This window comes from Apostichopus japonicus, chromosome 17 (genome assembly GCF_037975245.1).
Source record: "Apostichopus japonicus isolate 1M-3 chromosome 17, ASM3797524v1, whole genome shotgun sequence".
NCBI classification, from domain to species: Eukaryota; Metazoa; Echinodermata; class Holothuroidea; order Aspidochirotida; family Stichopodidae; genus Apostichopus; species Apostichopus japonicus.
In genome coordinates this window covers 14,346,283-14,374,055 of record NC_092577.1, presented here as the reverse complement: position 1 = coordinate 14,374,055, position 27,773 = coordinate 14,346,283, and the positions used below count along the sequence as shown (strand labels likewise).

The 27,773-nt window shown below is 36.3% G+C and overlaps 1 protein-coding gene and 1 pseudogene across 2 annotated transcripts; both read right to left on the bottom strand.

Annotated features, from left to right (window-relative positions):
• Positions 1-1,650: 1,650 nt before the first annotated feature.
• On the bottom strand, positions 1,651-16,250 carry LOC139984365 (uncharacterized). Of its 2 annotated transcripts, XM_071998253.1 has the most exons (17): positions 15,843-16,250; positions 14,454-14,759; positions 13,143-13,175; positions 12,315-12,344; positions 11,779-11,874; positions 11,067-11,091; positions 10,493-10,560; positions 10,350-10,392; positions 9,793-9,857; positions 9,044-9,211; positions 8,546-8,656; positions 7,746-7,903; positions 7,140-7,259; positions 6,570-6,684; positions 5,923-6,016; positions 4,848-4,929; positions 1,651-4,455 (listed from the first exon to the last, which is right to left on the bottom strand). In XM_071998253.1, the coding sequence occupies exons 1-17, from the start codon at positions 16,141-16,143 to the stop codon at positions 4,372-4,374; spliced, it is 1,899 nt and encodes a 632-aa protein (XP_071854354.1). In that variant the 5' UTR covers positions 16,144-16,250; the 3' UTR covers positions 1,651-4,371. The 2 variants fall into 2 exon arrangements, with proteins under 2 accessions (XP_071854354.1, XP_071854355.1); XM_071998254.1 differs by lacking the exon at positions 12,315-12,344.
• LOC139957853 (U2 spliceosomal RNA) lies at positions 9,482-9,558 on the bottom strand (annotated as a pseudogene).
• Positions 16,251-27,773: the final 11,523 nt, after the last annotated feature.

Below are 27,773 nucleotides of genomic sequence, written 5' to 3'. Positions count from 1 at the left end.
ATAAGTGATAATGCCGAGTCCCTTTAAAGGGAATACATACTTAACCATGACCAGGTTCAAGGTTGGTCAGTGATCTACCCTCTACTGTTTGACTTGAGTAAATACATGATACATTACGTCAGAGAAATTCGCGCATACGGTTATGGCAAGCCATATGTGCAATAATTCCATAAACCGAGTTGATCGCCGTTGCACTCTGTTTTTCGATCGATAATCTGAGTTTATCGATAAACTGAGTTTATCGCTCGATAAACCTAGTTTATCGAATTGGATATGGCACGCCACATGTGCAATAATTGGATAAACCGAGTTTATCGCCGTCAACTCTGCTTTCGCTCGATAAACTGAGATTATCGCGAAATACACGGTTATCCAGTCGATAAACTCAGTTTATCGATCGAAAAACAGAGTTTAACGGCGATCAACTCGGTTTATGGAATTATTGCACATGTGGCTTGCCGCTTGCCAAATACGGTTGTATACTATAACTCACTTTCACTACAGTACCATAGCAAAGGTCACAGCCAGGACACGGCATGACATTTAGTTGCACTTTCGCAGGCTCCCTGTAAAGCAGAACAACGCCCTCTTATTCAACATTCGTTTCTGATAATGTATCTATATTTTCAGTTGCGTAGTGTTGTTTTCAATCGTAGGGTGATCCCTGTGATGTTCGTCACCCTGTTGTAATCGACATAGCTACAAGAAATTATTACTTTTACAATAATTACAGAGATAATTTGGAACCATTGTTGCGAATTATTAAGTTGAGTGATTCAGCTTCAACGTTACATTATTTTTGAATTTATATCGCCATGATTTTTGACATTCTTAAGAGAAACAGTATTCCCGCTATAAGTCCTATAGCTATCTGTGTATACGTTCTTACCCTCTGTAAGCGATGAAGAAGCGAAACCTTTTCGAATAATGGAAGACTAGTTGAAGTTTTGCTTGAAATTTAAAAAGAATGTTTACATTTTCAAGTTTGTTATATATATGGTATCAGTTAACAGTAAGTTCAACTACTCATCGTTAATTTTACAGCCAAGTCGCAGTATGACCTATTTGGTGGAATTTACTCACGAAAGCGCAAAACAGATTCTCTCTCTCCCTGCACCTTCTTTGATATTGAGGTGAGTATTTGAAGCATAATTTATGCAGGTTTATTGATTATGCTGCAATTTGAGCTAATTCTCATCTGCATCTAAGAAAATAATATCCTCATAATAATTATTGTAGCCTATCCAGTAGTATTTTCTTTCAATCAGTCACAGCTATTAATAATCAAAGTTTCGAGAAGCAAAAATGCCTCATAATGTTTATGTAGCATGTTATTAGTGTTATCAACCAAAAGTAAAGCTATACGCATTCGAATGCTATGCACTTAGATATCTCGTTTGTTATAAGGTATTATGTCATATGTAGCAACCTTTAAGTAAACATTATTTCTGTAGGATTATCATGTTTTAGGTGATGCTTTCAGAATTAATTCATAAAACTCAATCTGAACATTTGAATTCGTAAGCATTGACTGAACACTAAATATTTCTCTACTTATTGTTCATCAAAACGCCATTAAGTTGTATAACTTTCGTCTCAGAGAGTAACAAATGATTATCATATATCCATATTTTGCCTATATACGTTTGGTTTTAGTGGATTCTTTTAGACACCAATTCTTTATTCCTTTCCGTAGATACATCTGTCAACTATAATAAACAAGATATGCTTGTTTCTCAAGACTCGTGCATTACACAACATTCGCCAAGACGACATACATGTCAAATGCAAGAACCTACTTGCGCTTTCAATCTTAAATTGAGGCACCCTGTAAAATTCAATGTTATCAGATAATACTCTTTTAATTGGAATTGTTGTTAATGTTACACATTATCGTGCAAGGTATTGCAAGTGTAATTTTCGTCATGAAAATATCTTTTGTATTCGTTTATTTCTCTCTCGTTAGCAGAACAAACTACAAATGGCGGGGGAGGGGCCAGGGGGGGGGGGTTGGGAAGCACAATACTTGGTTAACTGTCAAAAGAATCACATGTGAACCGGTTAATAGGGAAGTGGCGTAGAACGGAGCTGTACAGAAATGAAAATGGCCCCAAAAGGAGAGTCAACATTTATTTATTGGGCGCCTCTAGACTTACAGACATGGCACTCAGTTTTTCCATGTTGAAGACAAGGTTCTTTTTCATTTCTCATTTCAGTGAGTATCGGGAGAGACATTTAGTGAGCCAGCTCCAGCGCTTGTGTTCTTTTTATTTTTCGGTACTTGGTCACCTGGCCGCGGCGGCCGCAGCGTATGCATTGACCTACTTACACCGCTGTCCAGGGACACAGCACACCCCTCCCTTGTGGCGGATGCCCATGCTCGAGGAAAGTCAACCCGATTTTTTTACTTATTTTTATATGAGCAGAAACGTAAAATACTTAATATTTACCAATATTTTTGTCTTTTTAATTGAATAAAAGCCAAACTGATATTGTCCATTTAACTTTGTAAACTTAACAGTAGGCTCAAAATTGCTCAACATTCAAAATAGAGATTGGAAAAAAAAAGTTGTTCATCACCTAGTTAGATTTAAGTTCATCGCCTTCTAAGCTTTTGACGGTATTTCATATAAAAGGTTCGCTGTCCCTTTTTGATACCCACAGTTTTGGCATGCGAATAAAATAGACTAGTTAGAAGCAACTCGTTTCTCTTTTCAAGATCATATTTCCTATCCATTTACTTATTAATTTATATGTTGTATACATGCATATGGCTAAGGCAACATCTTTGTTTTATGTAATGTCCCATACGTATAATTCACGCTACATCACAGTAATAATTGTAACCTGCTTGTAAGCTCAATAGCATCTTAGCAGCATAGCAGCTGTACGTGCCGAACGCAACCAGGCTTATGCACTACACAGTGCATTGGTATTAAAATGTTAACTTCGTTCGCCGAAGTAGTCTGTTGTTAACGCTGTCGTATGCACGGTGCCATTACAATGCATCATAAGTGTTTAGTGCTTTCATTTTCGTTTCGCTCTATATTGACAGAGAAATTCATTCAACTCGAGATGTTTAAGGTTACTACTGATTAGAGTTTCATTTCCTTGTTTTGTCCAAGCCTGTGTGTGTAACTATACCTAACAGTAGGCTATATGATGGAATATACACACTTGCTGTAATAATGACTGTACTATACTATAGCTTACCTAACAGTAGTAGGCCTATGTGATGTATATACAAACTTGTTGTAATAATGACCGTACTAAATCCTACATTTATGATTCGAGCAATGAATAAACAGAACTAAAACTCGGAAATTTGATCTGCTTCAAACCCATACAACTTGTTCAATAGTAGTACTAATATGGTTGTATGCAAAAAAGATTTCTTAATGACAATTTAAAAACTGCCATGGGGTTAACAGGTTTCAGTCCATTATAACACAGTTTATTTAATCAATATTTAGTCATTTTTAATATACAAACATGAAATAAGCCTTGTGACATTGACTAGACCACATCATAGTAAAAGTTAAAATGTATTGCCCGCGATAATCAGTTTAATTAATTCATGGATATTTTAGGTTAACCATCTCTTTAATATAGCTATCTAATCTACAAACCAAACATAAACATAAACATAAACACCCAAAATGATATCGATTCGCACTGTTCAAGCCAAACGAACATACGCATTCCTCTGCTGTGACTTTCGCCTCCAGTTGCAAAGACATTTCTCTATACAGTCAAAGATTGTGTTAACATCAGGCTATCAATTGCAAGGAATTTGGTGCAATGATCATCAATTTTTTCCTTTCTCTTTTTAAGGAGAAATTGAAGTTTGTTTTTTAACTGCATGTAGTGACTAACATTTTAATATATATATATTTTTTTATATTTAGGTTTACAGTCTTGTTCGGGGCCAAGGCCCTCTCACACTACTTTACAACTTAACCCTGGTCATTGGTAACTTGTCACACCTACACACCAAAGTGTGCACAATTCAATCAGTCTCTCCTGGGGCACCACAGTGCAACACAACCACGTGTCCCCCGGGGAACTTCCCATAGGGTGCAGCCACAAACCGGCGCACGCAACTATATTTACAAGTTACCTCGCAAGTCCCCATTGATACACCTGGGTGAAGAGAGGCAATGGAGATAAAGCGCCTTGCCTAAGGACACAACGCAATGATCTGGCCAGGACTCGCACCTGTAATGTTAGATCCCTAGTCCACTGCCTTAACCACTTGACCACAACGCCCTCACATGCATACAGAGTTTTGTCGGTATTTGTCTAAATCGTTCCGCTATCATCTGGAATTGTCCTTCTATCTTCGTCCTGCCTCTAATTAATTAATTAATGTTAATTAGTAGTTCCACTCATTGGTATGTATAATTCGGAAAGTGGTATCTCGTAGAAACTGTTTTCTACTAAAGTTTCGAAGATCTGCGAACACAAAAAGATATGACATGTATTGGTGGCCATTGGTTATAACAAAAGCTTTTTTTCTCTTAGTTCTGAAAATCTTTAAGTAATTAAGAATATTGATCGGCTCGTGGTAAGTGTCATTTTCGACCCCCCCCCCTTCCCCCGCCCCACGATACAAAGTATTAGCATGCAGAGTTTACTGTTCGAGAAAATAATTCACACGTTTATTAAAACTGGTTGTCGTAAACATTGGCTTGGATGGTATAAAAATTGCAAGTTATATATTTTCTTTAGGACGTAATATTTTCTTTAGGACGTTAAAAAAATGAAACTGTATTTTGTGTGTGTATTCCACAAGTCTTTATATACCTCTGAAATAAATACATAACTTTGTTAACAGTTTTACTTACCGCTTTGAATGATTCTCTGAGATGATGAATTGTAGGTCTGAGAGAACATGTTTGACTCCAACAATCAAATAGTATCAAGTTTCTGCCGTAAGAAAATACACAATGATAAATACCTTGGTTCATCTTTGTACGTACTATTTACTATGCATATACTTTTACTATGTTTATACCTTGTACGTACTATTTACTATGCATATACCTTTTATTATATAAATAACTTTTGGTTCACCTTTGTGCATAATATTTACTATGCATATACCTTTACTATGTGTATACCTTGTTTCACCTTTGTTCATAGTTTTTACTATGATATATATCTTGGTTCACCTTTGTACGTACTATTTACTATGCATATACCTTGATTCACCTTTGTTCATATTTGTTACTATGATAAATACCTTAGTTTACCTTTGTACGTACTATTTACTATGCAGATACCTTTACTATGTATATAACTTTTGGTTTACCTTTGTACGTACTATTTACTATGGCATATACCTTTACTACGCTATCGTTATCTACCTTAGGAATAAAACGGTTTGCAAAGCGATCAAAGCTTATCGTATAGAAGTCATTTTAATATATCTTTCAGACTGTATTACTAAACAAAGGTAAACAATGTTAATGGTTATGATTTCACCCCGCTATTACAGTACAAGACACTGCCAATAGTTATGTTCTAAAAAACATATATTTAGTCCTATTAAATTTTAATATAAATATGCCATTTCATGCATTACAGTTGAAACAAGCTTTTGGTTGAACCGAATGATAATTATCGTTTCACTATACTGTATACGTTGGTGGTCATTTACGTATGTCGCGTTATAGTGCTCATGTAAAAAATGTTCACGTACGACCACGTAAGTACGAACATGGTTGCATGATTTTTTTGTCTGTTCTTTGTATTTGACAATACCAGTCAATTGTTGAAAGGGAGAATGATATATTTATTCTTATATCGTATTTCCATGTGAATTATTGCAATAATTTAACATGATTGATATTAAATTCGATAAAATAAATGATTAACGATTGGTATGATATTAAGTTAATTTTGTAGGTCAAATAATACCTTAGCTGTAAATAATTCTGAGGCCAAGTTAACATCGGTGCTTTAACATCTTGACAGGGTTTAATATCTTCATCAACTGGAAAAGGAGATTCTCCTTAAAAAAAAACCGAAGATAAAATATGACAAATGCTATTTCTTCGGAGAATCGTCACTTATATTTAGCTGGTTATTTTGTATTTTAAGACAAAATATTATATCTAATCATTTGCAAAAGGGAAACAAATTTACGACAATAAATTCGTAAATTTTAATAAGCATGGAATTAACATGATACACCATTGATTCCCTTACAGCTTCTTTCGGAAGCTACATTATTTTGCGTTTTAAGATATTAGGAACATAAACTTTATTCTCTAGATCGAAGGAAAGGTTGTAGGTCGCTTTTAACAGACGATGCTTTTACTGATAGTCTTAAAATCAGCTATGAAACTTTGGAAATAAAAATAAATAAATGAAAATAAAAAATCCTAATATTGCCATCGTTCGTTCGTCATGTCACATAAATCATATCTTGTTCGGAGAACTGTAACTTTTTTTCAAAATGTTTCTTCCTTACATACACAAATGCTAGCAATGTTATATTATGATAACGATCAAAGCTTAGGATACGTCTCGATAAACATAATATATTTGTATATTTTATTTACCACTTGATAATATCTCCCATATTACTACAGCTGTGGTCCATACATCACTCTCAGCAGTGTATTCATTACGGAAATAAGATTCTGGAGGAAACTGATTTAAGGTGAATGTTTTCACCTGGCAAAAATAAGAAAGTTTAAAAGTTGTTACAATGATTCAATCTTTCTGGCTTCATTGGGTTCATAGTATAGTTACAACTGAAAAGGATAGTATTAAATTTTAATTCCTTTGTTTCATTTTGTTTTCATATGTTTAAAACAATTGGAAACCACCTTGAATAATTAACAGCTGCAACCAAGATGGAAATTGTTTCATATTTTCTTTCTACTTTGAAGGGCACCTTTTTTTTGGTCATTAATGAAATATGTTGCCCACAACTTTTAGTTTGCACGGAAATATTGATTAACTCTGATAAAGACTTAAACGTGATTTTCTTCATGTATATGTTACTTCGTTCAATACATGAGGTGGAATTAAACAAGAAAAAAAATATATTTTGAAAATTATTTTAATTATTAACGATTACTATGACTTCATTTAGACGTTCAAAATTGGTTTAAGAAGGTCATCACCTGTGTTTTCTTTAGAGCAACTATCTTCGGTGCATCTTCAGCAAGGCAGAAATCATATAATTTACAGATTCCTTCCTTTGTGTATAAAATCTTCTTAGTTGATAACCCCGGATGTAAAAACTGTTAAACGTTAATTGGACCAGATATGTATTGAAAAATTAAATTATATCGAATCTTTCGAATATAAGATAAAATACGAATAATTAAATAAAACAATGAACTAACATATTTATAGGGGCATATGAAATAGAGATTTGTACAATTGCCATGAGGCTGTGAACAAACCGGTCTTTATAAAAACGTCATCATACACTCTGGCCGCAAAGAACTGCTTAAATATGGCCGTCACAAATAATTTCATATTTGCCAAAAGACTATGCGATGCGGCTCATACATTAAACCTTATACATTGTTTTCCCTTCAAATATTCGTGTGGCATCTTTGTTGTTGATTGTTTTATGTTGACATAATCGACAACCCAACTGTCACACTAACGCAAGCGTCGAAGTAATTCTTAAATAATTTGAATCATAATACAACTTTGTTAGTAAAAATTCCATTTATAAGCAGCTTTAATATTGATACATGACCATACAGCCGACTCACCCCAAACGACTGCAAACATTCTAGTCCTTCCAAAATGGAAGCGATATGTTTCATGACATCCGAAACTGAAAATGGACTGCTTTGTGAACTCGGGTCAAATGTAAGACGGCTGTCCAATGTCTCACAGACAGTGTGTTCAGTGATGAGGTAAAGGGTGGCTGAAGGAATTAACATACTACTAATGTGATGTATGATTGATGATATTACATAGCGCAGGTTCGATTGTTATGGTTACATAGTTCCCATTGCCTATATAGGTATAACCCAGAGAAGAGTAATTTCTGGCTCATTACACTGACGGATCAATCTTGCATTTAATGTTATGTTGATATAGTTCTTACACGCCGTTAATACACTTGGTGGAACTAACAGGTATAGGCCTAGAGATTTGTCATTGGAAATGCTTCGTAATAACATGCTACATGACACACATAGTAGGAGATCCTTGGATACAGGGTTCTGCGTTTGGCCGATAATTTTATCGGTGGTAGCGATTACTAATCAAATACGATTTGCAATTATTGATGAAACTGAGAAACCTAGATCATGAATATTTCAATAATTGTAGAAATTAATTATGCAATACCTCGTGAATTCAACATTTCTCAAGCCACGAAATTTTACTTTAATCATTTATTAAATGAAAACGCTTTAATGGCAAGTTGAGTTAAAAAGTGTTGTATTAGGCCTACACCAGTCCATTGCTGTATGATATCGCCAATATTAACGTGGTAGGCTTGTACTAGTATGGAGGTGTAACGTATATATAGGCATCCACGCGATGGAATAGAATAACTCACTTTTGTCGACTCCTATTCCATCAATTTTCGTAAGATGATCGGTCTTAGGCAGGTCAAGTGTGCGTTTAACAAATGCATCCCAGTGGATAATTTTCTTCTTCGTAACTCCCTCTTAATGCAGAAAAAAAAACAGGGTTAGAAACTAAACAACGTTGGGCACATTGCAGTACATTACTTATATCACATGATGTTAGCAATTAGAAAGGAACATTTATATGTTAGTTAAAAGATTTATAATTAAACAAAAAAATGATGGCAGACGTCGGATTAATATTATTAAGTGCTGTGAACCTCATAATGTGTATAATCTTCGAGGAGGTCAACGGGCCAATTTGGCTTATGACTATTGAATATTATTAAGATTATGAGGCTTTAAAACCTTTCAATTCGCTGTTTTCGTTCCTAGCAAATAATACTTCAATACATGCGGAAGTTTTGTTTACCCTTGAAACACGCAGCTGACCATAAAGGTATACACCAATAAGGCTGCGACTTTACCTGCGATCGTCGTTAGGACAGCGCATTTTTTGACGTCACTGGAAATTTTGATAGTACCCATCCATCTATTGTATATTGTTCCTTCCTTTATACTTAATAAGATGCAGAACTCATTAGCACTAAATATCCTATCCTTCGCCCCTCCTACCTTGGCAGCAGAGTAATAATCTGTAAAGTAAAATATATAGCAGCGTGCAGCGTTAGAAGAAAAACACGTTAACGTGTCTTAGGTAAATAAGCCAGTGAAAATATATCAATTGCGATATACTTTTTGATATAATATATTTGGTCATAGAGTGTATACATATTAACAGTAAGAATCAGACATGAGATAATCTTACTCTTTAAGAAAGAGTCGCCCAGGAAAGAACCTGGGCACGAAAACCAAACTACCGAACGACTGTCCCCTTGCATCGAGACTGTGACTGTGTGATCATCGTCGGGTGTGTATCACCATTCCCCTCGAAAGGGAACAGATACTACACATGATCTTAGCCAAAAGGCCGAGAAGACATGAGATAATCATACCATTGTTCGAGGACATAGTACATAATTATATCTAAATGTTACATGTCTGTCAGGGTATATAACATTGTGTTTTATGTAACATGTTATTTGTATTATCATGTTGTCAGATACATGTAACATTAAAAATACAAAGCTCCGATACTGATGTTGGTCTTCATTCTTCATTTAGAATTTAAAATTATGCACTTTGCATCAATTAGCATCAATTAAAATCAACTTACTGCTTTCACTGCCGCTAGAATGAATGGAATTGCTTTCCTCGCTCGGAATACTTGGAAGATCTGATCTAAATTAAAATACAGAAATATGGTGATATTATTGATCTCATAACATAACTTACCTGTGTTGAAGAAGAAGGTTAAACAATGTTAACTAGAAATTTATCACCAGCTGTCTGAACTACTCGAAAGTGAATTAAACAAACGCATTTATATTACAAATTTATACAGAATACACCGCTTACGTTATACACGATTATGGTTATACCTCGGTAATTAAAACAACATCATTAACGTAACATGTGGTATTGTGATAACAAATATTAACAGAAAATGTTAGGTCTGCAGTAAAATGTATTAATCAGCCCCTTGAACGAACCTCAATTAACTTATTCAGATCATTAATGCAGCTTTCTAAATTTTGCCCCCCCCCCCAAAAAAAAAATAAATAAATAAAAAATTAAATAAAAATAAAAATAAAAATAAAAATAAAAACAAAAATAATCATTTATATTCCTAGATTATCAATTGCGTTTGATTTTATGCTTTAACATCCTTACTTCTGTTTGTGCTGGAGAGTCCCTTGTGGCGGCTTCTGTAAAACTAATATAAAGACAGAAATGTAGTAGTCAAGGAGATATCATCAACATATCAACAATTTCTATATATCTAATACAGATTAAATATTTCTTTTTGAACTTACGTGATTGGTCAGCCGGCAAGGTGTTGAGTTGTAGTTGAGTTGTACCAGCGGGCGTTGTATCTGCATCTCTATATGAATAACAGGTATGTTTTGTGTTTTTTATTGGCTGTGGAATATTCAGTTTCCCTTAAAACGTATATTATGTTAGGTTTTATCCTCCAAATCAAAAACCTTCTCTTAGAATTATTTGCAGGTTTGAACAGTAGAAATAATCTGATAACTAAATAAATATTAATTACAAATTCAAATCAACAGTGTATTCATTCGACCTTATGTTTAGAACCATTGGTCAATTTACAGATCCATAGAAAGGATGAACATGTATTTGTTATAAAATAAACCATAACTCAATCACGTGACCACCCTTGACCAATGTAATATAAATTGTCCACATCAAACTGATCCATATAGCCAACCAATAACGGCCATAATTCCAAGTTTGGTTCTTTTTTGCTGAGAATGACTATCAATTTTAAAGTTAAATACAAACTTAAGCTTCTCTCAATGTAGTAAAGTCGGCAGTTTAGAAGCATGTAAACAATAATAAGAAACAAAAACAACACACAAGTCTTACGTTGACAAATTAGCCGACATCGAAGCTATTTGTAAGGAAGGAGAAAAATGTAGAATAATTAAAAACGTCAACACGGAAATTGTTCTTTATTTATTGGATATTGAATGGATCTATAAATGAGCATTGAAAAATGTCATGTTACACATGCATAAATTATCTATCATTATCTACTATGGATATTTCGTTAAACTACTTCAAATTAGTGCTTTTCATTGGTTTATAAAGTACAAACACAATCATGTTTTTTTTTTCTTCTGCTAATTGAATTGAATTTATTGTCCACAATCGGAAATTCGGCTTACACAGGTCGTAAACGAAAAAAAAAGCAATAGTATATATAGTATCAATAGACTGCGAAACACATACAGTAATACAAATATAATAACAGCAAGTCCTACAAATAAGAAACTTATCTTCTCACTTGTGAATTAAATATATGGATAGAATTAGGCACAAATGAATATCTGTAGCGGGCCCTAAATGTACGTGGTGGGCATAAACGCAGTCCAGAGCGGTTGTAAATATAGTGCTCAAACAAGGGGTGTGTTGGGTCTTGCATGATTTGTTTCACTTTATTGTTGACCCTCTCATGATACAAGCACTCTAACGAAGGTAAGTGAGCACCGTTTACCCGCAGAGCAACTAATGAGCAACTAATGACAGTTGTACCTTACGCATGCTTACCAGGTTGAGATTAAACAACTTAACTTACCTCGGATCTTGATGGTAATCTTATAGGTACAGAAAACCACGAAACATGTTAACAAAGCAGCGAAACTAGGAATGGCCCATTGAAGATAGTCAAATTCTGGAAAGAAATTATAAAGAATTACCTAAATATCTTAACAGATGTATGGAAACATGGTTCTATATCATATATCACTTATCACATCCTACAATACAATCACGGACATGTTAATTTATGTTACATTATTTTCACATAGTAGTGCATCCCCTTGTACCAACAAAAGGAATAGATTAACAAAACGAAACGTTGAATAACGTGAGAGGTTCGCTTAACTCCTATATTTTCTATATTTGCCAAGTATAACTCTTAAGGTAACAAAAGTATGATAATTAAAGTAAGAAAAGCGAAGAAAAAGGTATTAGAAATAGAGGGTGTAGTTAGCGATATTCCAAATCTTATAATAAGCAATAAAATTCCCTTCTATCTCATTATTTGCTAATGATACACCATTCTTAATTAATTGTATTCATTAGTATTACATAAATATTTGAATGAAAAACCTGAAGATGATGGTGCTGTTGTTCGCCTATCTGAAAGAGTATATATGGTAATATTTCATGAAATGCAAAATGGAAACCGTTTTTATTTTTTTTTTTAAAGATTAAAATCGATGATACTTTGTAGCTGGTTAATTTCAAAGAATTAATTGCAAGAATTAGACAAGACAGAACTTTGAAATAATACATTTTCAATGAATTCAAAGGGTGATTTTATTAAACATAATTTTGTGGTGTACAGTCTATATATTACAATCAGATGATGACTGATTGGTCATTCCATAGCGACAACAAAACAATGAAAGAAAACAACAAACAAACAAACAAATATTAATATGCAAATTAGTCAAAATAATACAAAAGCAAAAAATCATATATTTTATCATAGATCATCATTGATAGACTTTTTGGGAGCTTTTTAGCGTTTTGTAGTGTTTTTTGTTTTCTTGTAACAAGAACCCGTATCGTACGTAAAATTCCAGCCGATTCACACAGAGATTACAGTAACTTTTGTAAATCTTAAAGTTTTGTACCACAGTAAATACTGGATCGTGCTGACAAATATGATAAATCGGTAGCATGTGCTATTAAGTTTACATTAAGAACTGAGGATATTTTTAATCCCAACAAATCCCGAACAACTGGATTTGTTGAATTACACATATCCTCAGTTGTTACTGTAATCCTAATAGCACATGCTACCGAATTATAGCACGGTCCAGTTTTTACTGTGGTACAAAACTTTAAGATTTACAGTAGTAACTGTATTCTCTATGTGTATCGGGTAAAAATTCATAAGTTATGGAATAAATCACTCATGATAATACAAACCGGCAGCCGTTGTTGTTTGTGTGGTCGACTCGTCTGAAAGACAGCAGAGAATGAAATGAATGTATACTTTAATAAACGTTTTGAGTTATTTCCATCACTCAAAGGAAAACCATATTGAGGTATATGTGCTCTTGAAAATGTGATCATAAGGTGGACTTTCCATATTGAGAGATGACTTGAGGGACATACCTAACATCGATATGTTTACATACAATTAGAAAACACTGATATTATTATCATGTTTTACTTATATACCACTTTTTTATGATATCTTAATTTTATATTGTATATTATATAATATCTTTATTATATATATATATATAAATTCCCTTTAAACACTTCGATTAAAGTGACTGAACTATGCAGTCTAATACACAGACCAATATTACAATTCCTCAGATGCAATACAAGACTCAGTGGGTAATCAGAAGACTTTGATGGCCTCCAATGGAATGTTTACACCATTATATTACAAATTATTAAATTGTTATTATTATTAAGTATTACAAATTGCGCAAGGACAAATTAATGTGCTGAATGGTATCAAATGATGCTCTGGTTGAGTTATTGGACTTTTATTACAACAATGTATTAACTGTAACATTATAGCGCATTTAATGAGGAGCCGACGTCATCCTCCATTTAGCCCTAACGAGGAATTTCCATAGATTTAAAGTCGTATATCTTGAAGACATGATAGATATGAAAATATTACTAGCAGTCATTATTAGGTATTACTTTCTTGGTCTTTGAACTATAACATAGTTATGAAAAGATCAAATCTATAATTCTGCATAAGAATTAATTCTGCAAAGATCAAATCTATAATTCTGCATAAAGACATGCTCTGAAAAGCTAAAGCTAAAAATAGACACTGTAGAAACACAGAAATCATGTGGGAAACGCGGAAAAGCAAAATTTGTAGCATTACTTCATATTCGACATTTAAATTTAAACTTAGTTTTGAAACTCCGTACGCGTAGTTTTTTCTATTACAATGTGCTGTACTCTTCCTAACTTTCCCAACTGCCTTAATTTAAATACATTAAAAAGAAACGATTTCGTCACCTATAGCGTCTTTATTCTGACATTGGTTGTATTATGTTCATGTATAATCGAAAAACCCTCGCATATTGAATTTCCTCCTTGAAAGGGCACACCATTTTAATATGAATCCCTGAGATCATTCGCCTCGAAGTACAGACTGTCTATTTAAGACTTTCAGTTGGTAACAACGTTAAAGAATGACATATTGTGTCTACATAATGTGGTGGATTTTTTTTTTTTTGGGGGGGGGGGATGTGCGCTTACCGGACACAGTAACTGTCACCGTGACAAATGTCGTGAGATCAGATTCACTCTCTCGTCCTTGTGTACTCGTACATGTAATAGTCTCTTCTTCCAGCCGTTTTATCAGAAGAAACGAGATTCTTGACGTGGACGTACTTGTGCTCGGTGGGGGCAATTCAGTCACAACTTCATTGCGGTCGTTGAATGATAACAATGTTGTAGGTCTTGCTCCAACAGCATGACAAGTTACATTCAAATTCTCTCCAGAATTCACATATTTCTTCTCGACTCTTTCTCCATTCAAAGTTATGTAAAGCTCTGGAAAGACTTTCATCAACCAAAAGATTAAACACAATTAACTCTTTCATCTAGTAAGTATTGATTAGCTTGATCAGACACACCTTAAACATGGTTTATTGTTATATTTTCACTCGTTTAAAGTAGAAATGAATAGGATAATTGATATTTAGTTTGAATATTGTGGACTTGAACGAAAAAAAAAATAATAATTCAGACAGTAACAGACTGGGAATAGCGATACTTCTCCAGTTATGTTTCGGATTATAACCTTAAACAGCGAATTGTTAATTATTATTATATTATATTAAGAATGATGATCAAGCGAACTAATGTGTTCACGCTATGAAAACATTAACATACTAAATAATGTGCTAAAACATATATAGACTAAGTTCAGTGTTTTACATTGAACAGTGTTTTGCTTGGCATCATCTGCGACATTCCAAAACATTCATCCGTCATGTTCGTGAAAAAGTTTCAAAGGTTTGGTATATACCATCATGTGCTACTTATATTTTCGCGTAGAACATAAATATATTGCCATCATTATGAATATTAACATATTCCGGTCTCCGGCAAAGCTTTAGTGTAATTGATTATCGCAGAACGATCTGGACACTACAATATACTTATTCCTCGAGTCAATATCAAGTTTGTCTGATCGTGTCACACGTCAACATATACATTTTTCCTGGTCTTACCAAAATGTATGTACGTATATTTGGCACTTGATAGCTGATACTGTAATCTTACCATAAGTGTGTTCTGATACTTTATTTGTGATGCTATGATTTTTACAGCCAATTCACACAGTGTTTACAGTAACTACTGTACTACTGATAAATATGATAAATGGTAGCATGTGCTATAAGGATTACAGTAAGAACTGAGGATACGTGTAATCCCAACAAATGCATCAAACTGGATTTGTTGGGATTACATATATCCTCAGTTCTTACTGTAATCCTAATAGCACATGCTACATATTTGTAGCACAATCCAGTGTTCACTTGGTACACAACTTTAAGATTTACAGTAGTAACTGTGTTTTCTGTGTGTTTCAGGTGATTTGTATCAAGGGTGTTGTGATACTTGATGATATTAACTTACCATATGTATAGAGTGACACTCCCACGTTATACTCTGATGACGTCACGCTATTACCATAACAGATAATAGTTTCATTCTCACTTGTTGGTGTATGTTCCAGCAGTGATGTTGAGTTATACGTTGATCTATCACCTTCTGTTACATTAGTTTGTGTATAGATTCTATCATGATCATTTATAACCCAGGAAAGGTTCACCTTCGGCCTCGCGTCCCAAGCAAAGCACGTTATAACCATTAGTTCATTCTGGGGAACCCAGAATGAAGATTGATTAAGTGAAACTCCGTTGACCTTTAGCGACATCGTTGGAGGTACTGCGTAAATAAAAACAATAAAAAAAAAGGAAAATAAAGTTACCAACAAATAATTTCCATATCTGTGAAGGACTTGACAAAGATGACACCTTGTTTTAAGTTTTTGCAACTTGCATCGGTGTTGGTAGAATAGTACATCAATTTTCTCACTCCCCCACCCCCACCCCCACCCCCCCCCATATCCTCTTCTAATTTTAACCCAAGTTAAGTATTTGAGTTACGTTCAATGTGTATAGCTTAAGTCCTCTGTGAGACATTTCGATGGTAGATTTTCATTTGAATAATCTGTTGTTTAAATAACAATTTTGATAAATTGTCTGCATGACATAGTGGAAAGTATATTCTATTGAGCACAACCTATATGAGTTAAATTATATCTCTTTACGAATAATGTCGAATCAGTCCATATAGCATTAGTTTTAAAAGACTTTACTTTCATGGGCATTGCATTTTGCAATTAATCTGATGTATTAATGTGAACTCTTTGAATGATGCACCTGGATGGTCTCCCTCTGCAACCCTCTTATCAAGATGTTTTTAATTTACTGGAAGCCGGATCAAAACAAATAAAGCTAAATTTGTTATCAATCGACCGATACGCAGACTACATCCTTTAGGTCGACAATAACCAAGGGCGGCGGAAGCACTTTTAATCTGGGGGGGGGGGGGGCACTGACGTCGAAGGGCACTTTGCAGAAATTCGATTGGACTGACGCAGCCTGATATTTAGAACCCATTGTAACTCTTATTGTATTATCTTATTTGCGTATACGCATCACTCCATCAACGCCGCCCCCCCCCCCCCTTCAAGGAAAAAATGCATACTAGCACTGCAAATAGGGAAACAAGGAACAAGTTTACTTTCGAGACAAAATGAGGTGAAATCATTAGAGTTTATTTCTTGTTAAGAGCTTAACAAATTGTTTACATTCGAAATAGCTCTGAGTTTGACCCACAGAAATTCATTAATAGTTCTAAATTAGGATTAGATCTCTTACTGAAATATCGCTGACCTAATAAGGTGATCAAGAGTACAGTTTTTATGTAGAAAAAGGGCACATTTTTAACCTGAGGAAAAGTGAGGGCACATGCCCCATGTGCCCCTCCCCCGGTTCCGCCGCCCTTGACAATAACCGACGGCATGTCGGATATCACCCGAAGGTATATGTTAGATTATGTCCAGGAATGTCGAATTGTCCATACGTTATGTCGAATACTGAACACTCTATGTCGAATTAAGCATTCGACATGTCGAATTCAGCTTTCGTCATGTCGAATTCAGATTTCGTCATATCGAAATCGGAGGTCGAATTTACCACAGTCTGTTGAAAATCGCCGACCGACGTGAACTACCCTTACCCCCTACCAATGCATATATGAATGGACCAATACACCCAGAGCTTCATTAAAAATGAACCGATAGATAAATCCATTGTCCGAGCCTAACATTGTTGTATTGATATCTGTGTGGTTATTGAGGGCCATGCTGAAAGAGTTAAACGTTCGTAAACCGCAGGTACGACCCTAATAACACTGTTGAAGGTTACACGCTATAATAACACCGAATACATTATATCTTGATAGTGTAGTCATTTAACCAGCTAACCACTAATATCTTGAAGAGGGAGGTATTCATGTAATTATTTTAATGTGAATATATTTGATTGTTTGCTGTGTTGGTTGTAGTACATCATTGCTGTCTCCTGTATGGTTTCCATGGAAACTAGGCATGTCAGAAGCAAAGCGGTATGAACTCAATGAGACAATTAAATATTAAAACATAGTTTTCCATCCACAAAATTAAGGCATATATTGTTCCATTATACTGAAAAAGTAAGCTCAGTATCCACTCTCGTTTGTCTCGGATACGTAGAATTCATGATTTATTGTTTTATAAATTAACTTTCTATCAGAGTCGGAGAGAAACATTGGTTACAGCAAAAAACCCAGGATGTACAAATCTGACTATATTGCCTATGTGTAGATCGAACAATGTGCAGGGAAGGCCAGTATTTTGACGGAGTTTATGAGACAGCATTCCCGTACGCGTAATTTTTGTTCCTAGGACGAATAAGGGCATCGGCCAATCAAATCCCTGGATTCCAAACATGTGACGCTTTTTCAAAAACATGTTCTGATTCATTTTTCCTAGTTTTGACCCCAGATTATGACCGACAATCCTTCATTTTCACAGGAACTGGATCCCTAACCCACTTTCTAAACCCTAACTCTGATTTCAAAAGAATTTGTAAATTCATGAAAAACCTGAAACCCTTATTCGTCCTAAGAATAAAAATTAAGCTTCCCGTACGCTGCAAGATTGTGAGCCTTTTTTTGTGTGTGTTTTTTGTCGGGGTCCAGACTGAAATCTTTCGCTGGTTGGCTTTAATTAACTCGCGAGTCTCCTACTGTTAACCTCTGTACTAGATTCAAATGTGATATGAGCTTACAATGAGTCTTATCACGTGTTGTAACACTAACTGCAATGTAAAAAGGGCCTTGCTTTATGGCGAGATAAAGTTTTAGTTCTTTAAGAGAGGGCGCTATTGCAAAATTGTAAACAATAATAGTACTTCCATGGCCATCAAATACGATATGCTCGATATATATTTCCAAACGTATCGGGCAATAATTGGGGGCCCACTATTCGGCAATGCAAATGCGAAACACAAATTTGACATGACTGAAGTAAAAAAGGAGGTGGATGTGTGTAGATAAGTCGTTGCTAAGTCGTACCCTCAAACAGTCAAATTGTTTAACAGAAAAATTTTAGTGATTTGTTTACCAGGGGCATATCAATCATTTTCAAATGTAGGGGGGGGGGGTGTGAATCGTTGAAGCGGAATCCACCAGAAAAAAAACATAAGGCGTGAAATTTTGTATGCAGAGGCAGTTTTAGTCTTTTAATGAGGTTCTAACTTAGGTATAGGCTGTTCCGCAAGGTTGTGCCGATAACTGCATTTGATATATCTGAGTGTAAAATTGAAAAGAGGGCGCACACAATTAACTTCAATACAGTACGGATTCACTAATCGTAGCAGTGGCTTTAGTCAATAGTAAATTACGCGGGTTAGATTATCTTGGCTTATACCTTCAAGAAACTCGTTAAGTATAACAGCCTATAGGACTACATGATTACAGACTATATCGAACGTGTTCGGAGTTTTTTTTTTTCTGTTCATTGGTATAGACTTGCACCAGGGAGTTGTTATGGAAACAACTCCCTGCTTACACCAAACCCACACGTGACTGTATGTCGTTCACTAACCTTTGTTTGTGCACATTACATATACATACGAAAATGAACTGAGTGTGCGAGCGATACTTAACGAATCTAGCTTTAAATAGGGGAATGACATTGTAATATCATTGAGCCAGTTCTGTATTAACTTTAACCTTTAAGTGACGGCACCTTAAACGTTTCCATAGCAACATGAAAAAAAAACCGATATAGCACCATCGAGTGTAGTATACGGCTACGCATCTAACTCCATTGCAGCATCAAACGAAATCCTATCAAACTCAATCGTATAATCAAAGATAATTCTTGAATTAAAGACAATCACAGCTGCATTTTGTTTGATTCTTTTCACTTATTAATCTATAAATGATTACTGACCTCCTGACACAAGAATTATTATTTAGGAAAAAAGCCGTAGATTCACGATTATATCCATTCAATAATTCACGCTTTTCGTTGTCCAATTATAATTCCCTGTAAGAATAAAGATCACTTCATGCGTTGTGATTGTGCGAATGTGTTTCAGAATTTTAAATCATGCAGTCGCTTGAAGATTCTCTAAAATGATCCTATTCCGCCATTGGCTTTGATTTGTCTGTCGTATTGCAATCCACTATATATGTCTATAACTACGAACTATGGCAGCATTTTCAGGATTTTCCGCCCTTCAAAGACAATACTATGAGAATAGGCTACACATTTCGTTCTATTAAAAAAAAACACTGGAGAATAACTTGTGTCAAACAAATTACCTTTTAGAGGAGATAAGGTCGTTGCCAAAAACTTAAACAAAACTAAGGAAATATTTGCTACAAATTCGTTCTGTTCGGCCTCAAACTTTTATAGGCTATGGGTATTCGAAAGAACATTTCACCCATGGGCTGTCCAAAGTACTCTGAATATTAACAGAAACTGGAACAAAAGAGGAACAAATATCTTCCTTGTGTTTCAGTAAAGGCCAACAATGTCGAAATTTACCAGAAATAGTGACAGGGGTGTGCGTGATATAGTGACCGGGGTGTGCGTGATATAGTGACCGGGGTGTGCGTGATATAGTGACCGGGGTGTGCGTGATGTAGTGACCGGGGTGTGCGTGATATAGTGACCGGGGTGTGCGTGATATAGTGACCGGGGTGTGCGTGATATAGTGACCGGGGTGTGCGTGATATAGTGACCGGGGTGTGCGTGATATAGTGACCGGGGTGTGCGTGATATAGTGACCGGGGTGTGCGTGATATAGTGACCGGGGTGTGCGTGATATAGTGACCGGGGTGTGCGTGATATAGTGACCGGGGTGTGCGTGATATAGTGACCGGGGTGTGCGTGTTTTGTTCAGAAAATTAAATAGTGGTATATACATACAAACGACACCGTTAGCATTGTTTTTCCACGGTCTATGTTGGCATATGAAAAATATTTGTCATCTGTAAAATTCTTATCATAATTCTCTTGTTGATTCCCTATATATTTAGAATGTTTGACTGTTGATGTTTTCTGTATGTAGAATTTTAAGAAAAAGCACTTTTCATTGAAGTCGATACCTATGTAGGGGAGTCTGCATGGCGCTCCTCCAGGGGGGGGGGGGATAGAAATTAAATTGGTGCTACTTGCGGCCGTGATATTCAGACTATAAATTTTGACCGGCCATAATATAAGTAGTTGTAAACGGAAGGTTGTGCTTATACATAATAAGAAACTACAAACCTTCAAATCTTTATGGGAGGGCCAGATGTGAATAAAGGAGTTTATGTTGGAGGGGATTGCCATGGTGTCATTGAAGCCGTCTCGTATGTAAAGGAAGAGGAGGAGGAGGGGGGGGGGGGTTCTCTCGTAGAAAAAAAAACTAGAAGTCAGTTTGTGCATTTTGAGGAACATTATTAGGTCTTTATAAATAGCCCAAATGGAAGATTTTGGCTCATAAATACTAAATGTTTCGGTGAGGTTTAGAAAGGTTGAGTGGATTGTACACCCGTTGTAGTGGTCCCATACTTCCCCGGTTGAATGCGCAACATCCCCCGACTGAACCATTTTACACGCCCGGACGATCGGAGATGAAGGTATGACCACCCGTCCCCCTCCCAACTCCCTTCTTGCTCATAACAATTTACGCAGGCGTACTTGGGTACCTGGTAAGACACTTATATCTTTTAAAAACTTTTAATAAAACCAAGAAAATATGTAGGGCCTACTACAGATTGTTCTGCCGTTCGGTCTCAAAACAAGTTATTGTATTTGGGTATTTGAAACTTCACGCAAGGGCTGTCCAAAGAACCCTGAACATTAACAGAACCTGGAACATAAGAGGAACAAATATCTTGCTTGTGTTTCAGTATAGGCCTACGATGTCGAAATTTACCAGAAATAGTGACCGGAGTGTGCGTGTTGGTGACCGGGCGTTTGTGTTCGCAGGTGTGAGTGTGGGCGTTGGCGCACGCGCCTATGTTTTGTTTTGAATATACTTTAGACCTAATTAGTTGTAGTGCTTAGTTTATGAATGGTATATAGTATAGCCTATATGCAGTGTGTATCAGGCGCGGCGGAACGTAAAAATTATTGGGGGGGGGGGGCTAATGTGTGGAGACTATCTAAGCGGAGCGCCACCATCAGTTGGCGCGGAGCGTACAAGAAAATTTTGGTTTTTTTTCAAACCCCCAGATGGCCGGAAACGGCACTTCCCGAGTGTTTTATGCTGCGAATACCTAGCCCTTAAATATGGGTCTCAAGCCTGCAATTTCTCAGATTGCACGTAAAAGTCTGTAAAAACATTGTAATTTGTATATTCGATGGTGTTTTAAGAGAGTAGCTATTACTCGTAGTGTACTCGCAAAGACGTTTTTGAGTGTAGTAAGGGCAGTGGCAGAGCTAGGGGTATTGGACAGGGGGGGGCAAGAATGGTCTGTAGGGCGCTTTCGACACTATCTAAGCGGAGCGCCACCACAGGTTGGCGCGGAGCGTACAGAAAATTTCTGAGTAAAGATACTCCCTAGATTGCAGGAAATGACCCTTTCCGGGCCTTGCTAATTTGCAGATAAACGGAGAATAAATAGGTGTCGTCGCCATTTTGTCGGAAAATTACACCAACAGAATATGACAAATGTCAATAGGTATATGAGAGCGCAATAAAATAGTCAATAATCGCGAATAAGTAAAAAGTAGTGAAACGCTGAAAAGGGCGCCAGCAGTCCATTTGAGTCCGTCCGGGGGGGGGGGGCATCCGCCCCCTGACTGTATATATGAACGCTCCGCCACTAAGTAAGGGGATGTTGGAGAACTGGCTCAAATAAGGCAAGTCATTGGCCTAAGACGAAGTTGTGTTACGCTTACCGGTACTCACACTCACTGCTTCCACTTTTCACGGGGCGTGAAGACGCGGTTGGGGTGACAATGTAGTCTATAGCCAGGGGACGGGCCGAGGGTCCCCCAGCAATTACTAAAATTATTACACCTATATAGTATACGTGTGCATCGGACAGATCGACAAGTATGCATTGAAAAATGGGCAGATGTACGTTTCGGAGCCTTGGTAAAGATTGGGGGGGCTTATCATGCATTTGCCCCCGCAACTTTTTCATTGGGGGGCTGAGCCCCCCCAAGCCCCCCTGGTTCCGCCGCCACTGTTGTGTATAGAACAAGCAACACCAGTTTTACAACTTAATTATCACCTGAGGATGGACTGCTTGTTAATTAAGTGTTTTTTATGCAATTTATAGTCAGTATAGTTAAAGTAAGCAAGGTTTTTCTTTTCTCAGACAACAGAACCACAGTATATGAAGGGTCCTCATCAAACCGGTAATATTGAAAATCATGAAACACAGTGTAGCAAAGCATGAAAGCCAAAGGATGTCCTACACCAGCCAGTTGGTATACCCTCTCTCAAACTTGTTGTATAAACCAAGTGACACTCTTCACAACAATGGAACACACACTGTAAGGAAATGAAAGCATGATATATGAAGTTCTTCATTTTAGCAGCCAATCCTCCCCCACGTGACAGTATTTCTCAAGAGAATCGTTTTGTACACAGATTAATATGTCGAGCAATGTCATCATGCATGATACAGCCCATAACAATGAATGATGTATCTTGTGGACCGGGGAAACCATAGGTTAGGGTTAACCCTAGGGTTAACCCTAACCCGAGAAAAACTGCATCACATGTAGTATCATACAATACCGTACTGATTGAGGCAATGCAACTTGCCACATTATAACTTGTCTTGAGAGATGAAAAAAAAACCAAGACAAACCTGAGGTCTTAATGATATAGATGAAAGATATTGTGTATTACTTATGACAAAATACCTTTCAGGTCCATTGTCCTAATTGGGCGAGACTTTTCTCTGAATAACAAATCAAAGAATTATGCATCTGACAAATACAATTCTGAGAACAAATGACGTCGTTGTGAATTCGGGGAGTCCCCTCTGAATAGGTTAAGGAAATAACGGGTTTTTAATAAGCCTGGATATATATGGATTATTGAGAATGCAGCAATTTAAATGTAGAAATCCCTTCCTTGTTTCACCGTTGTGGTGTATTATATCAAATTAGTGATCTGTTATTAAAATTAAACTGTCTTTTGTGCCAAAAAATTAAAAAGTGGTACACATACATACAAGCTTAACCGATGAAAGCATTGTTTCTTAAACGGTCTATATCGGCATATGAAAAATAATTTTCCTATTTTAAAGTCATCTGTAAAATTCTTATGATACTTCTCTTGTTGATTCCATATATATTTAGAATGTTGGCATAACTGTCGATGTTCCCATGTTTATGTAGAATTATACAAAAATGCACTTTTCTGTAGAAATATTTCTATACTCAGAAATAAAATAAAGAAATCAAGAACAAATAAAGGAAAAAAAACACATTTTCAGCTCAATTACCATGTTTGTTGCAAGATGCATTCACAATATCACAAAATATGAAGGGAAGAAATGTATGCTATGAGAAAGTGATTTCTCTAGCAGTGTGGGATATATTTTTTTCCGTACATGCTATGTATTATACCATGAAGTTCTCTTCTAACTCCATGGTTTGACATATAGCTGCCATCGACCGGTCCCTTAAATATATGTAAGTCAATACACTCCTAGAAAACAGTGGCCTCAGTATAGGCCTACTTCTGCCGCTATCTTCTTCAGAACAGGTCCTTGAACTTGTTAAAGTCGGTTTTCTACAGGTCCTTGAACTTGTTAAAGTCGGTTTTCTACAGGTCTTTGAACTTGTTAAAGTCGGTTTTCTGACCGGAAATTTGTCTGTTTGTTTCTGCTTTTCCTTGTTTTGCGGTTCTTCTTCAGCAAATTTGTTTAGCGTTAATTGGAAAGTAACCAATTTTCTTAACATAATGAGGAAACCAAACGCTATAGTAATGCTGCCATGTGCCTTTCACGTGACTATACGTATATAAGCATATACAGGATCTCAAAGGTTAGTGTGGTGGGAATTAAAAAATTTCCCCGAATAATTTAGGAAAAACTGTTATGGAAGGACCAGAGGAGAATTAAGAATGTCAAGTTATAAAGGAGATGTGCCAGTCATTGAAGTCGACTCTTATGTAGGGGGTCATGGGGCTACTCCGGGGGAAACAAAATAGAAATCAAATGGTGCATTTTGCGGCCTTGATATTCAGACTATAAATTTAGGTGACTTTATAAGTAGTTGTTAACGGAAGGTTTGCATATACATAATGATAACTACAAACCTACAAATCTTTATGGGAGGAGGGCCATATGTGAATGAAGGAGTTTATGTTGGAGGGGGTTGCCATGGTGTCATTGAAGCCGTCTCGTATGTAAAGGAGGAAGGTGGGGGGGGGGGGGGCTCCTCTCGCAGATAGAAGTCAGTTTGTGCATTCTGAGGTATATTTAGACTATAAATTAGGTCTATATAAATAGCCCAAATTGGAAGGTGTTGGTTAATACATACTAAATGTTTGAGGTTTAGAAAAGCGGGTGGGGATTGTACGCCCGTAGTATAGTGGTCCCATACTTCCCCGGTTGAACGCACCCCCCCCCCCCCCCCGACTGAACCATTTTACCCGCCCGGAGGATCGGAGATGGAGGCATGACCACCCCCTCCCCCGCCCTTCTTCGCTTACCACTTTACGTAGGCGTACTTGGGTACCTGGTGGTACACCTGTACCTTTTAAGCGCCACTAGCCACTTTAAAAAGACTGTCAAGAATATGAGAATTTCATACATTCATTCATTTCCAGCAAGTAACAACTTTAACAGAATTATAGTACAACCAAAGGGTGTCTTGCTTGTAGAACTTCCTCCTTGATAGAACAAAGACTAGTTAGTGTTACATAAAGCATGCATGAGCAATTTGTACATGCACTAAATTAAACTGACGATTCAATGAGAAACATAAGCAGGCTTGTTCTTTGATAAAATACATAACAAATTCACAGAAAAAAAGTTCACCATTGTGAACATATAAGAAACGGTTACCAGGCTTGATTTACCGATTTTGAGAAAATGTTGCCAACACTAAAAAATTTGCAAAAGACGGGTTGTGTGCCAATTTCTGTGAAAATATTTAACAAGTTACAATTGCCAAAATTGTGAAAATGAAAGTTTGGTTAAAATTCTTTCCCAACCAGTAGCCATCCATCACATATCTCATCCTTAACCCTTGTAGCACCCTTCCAAGATTGCCTGCTATAGACAACCATGCCAGGAGGAAGGTTAAAGGGTGTGAAGACTCGCGCAAAAAGAAACGTTTAATTTGACCTAGTTTCGAATGAGGTGTAACAGAAGTGTTAAACACCACCATCGATCCCAGAAAATACACACACAGCTTGCTACCATCGGTAATTAGACACTAGTGTACAGTCAGTACATACAGCTGCGGTCAATATACCCACAGCAAAGTGTGCAAACGATACTGCGATGGACATCTCAGGTCCAGCTAAAGATAACAAGGTACGGTATCACGTTTCATTACTGTCTGCATTTTGTAGCGACACGAATAAAACGTCACTTGCAAGCAACAGAAAGTTAACTTTTTCAGATGGCAGCACGCGGTTTGGGGCGAGTCTTCTATGCCTTTAATCCATCTCTGCAAAGCTTATGTAGTTATAAGACAATCAAGGTCTATCTCTAGGATATTAATCAATGAAAAGCAATTAATAGAGGGAGTCCTAATCAAGAAAACAATACCTATTGTTGAGAACATAACAGTGTTATCATCAAATGAATTTCAAGTTTGACCAAGTAGAAATACAATTTTTTCCCCCATATTTCTTACATATTTTGTGCATAAAATGATTTCTTTGTTTTTTATTGCATCTATAATTTGATGCTTAAAAGAAATAACTGTGAAAGGAAGGTGACAATTATGGAACGCGAAAAGGGCAAACATATTTCGTTGCTATAAGTTTAAGGTAAGTTTAGACAACGACGTAAGTATAGACAACGGAATTTTAGACATCAACATGAGTTTGAGCAACAGCGTGGTAAAACAGCAGCAACAACTTTAGTTTAGACAACAACAAACTTAGTTTAGACAACGAAATATGGTTGCCCTTTTCGCGTTCCATTGACAATGTGTTAATTTCATATATATGATACGGATGAACTTTTTCTTCTTTAAAATAACGGCGAAAGATGAGACTTGTATACCCCATACTTCAGCAAAATATGTAAAAGATGGTAGGTTAAATTGCACAGTATAAAATAGTGCATCACTTTTGAAAACCTGGCTCGCACGTGTTATGATGTAAAATTGCGATACTTTTAGAAAGTTTGTTTGATAATATCTTCATGTGATTTTTTTTTCCAGTTCCGTTTATGATCAATAACTACACCCAGAAACTGCGTCCCATAAACTCTGACTATATTAACGTCATTTATTGTACGGCTTCCAGGTCAGCATTCAAACGGCGATTGGAGCCAGTTTGTGACAATTTCCAAATGCTATATACCCCTCGAAACTGTTTACCAATATCATACTCTCAAAGCACTGGTATTGACAGTACAAACAGTTCCTGACCTTGATCTGGTAGAAACATGATATTCATACTGCTCGTACTAACAATACCAGTGCTCTGAAGCGGGACATAACACTACAGTATAGAAAAACATTGCCCCAATTGGGTTGAATGTAGGGTGCAACTTTGTTTTGATAACTTGCATACCATTTATCGATTGATACCTGATAATAGCTTGTGTTCCATATCCATACGTCCTCGGACCAGGGAGTTGTTCAATAACAACTCCCTGCTTGGACTCTGCCATTGTACGACACAGTTAGCACAGATACATCGACCCACAGCTGGAAACTATATTGCCTATAGCCAAGTTAAAGAAATAACCGTATATCTCTGTGGTTACAAAACGCACACTATTATTGTCGCTAACGTTTATTAG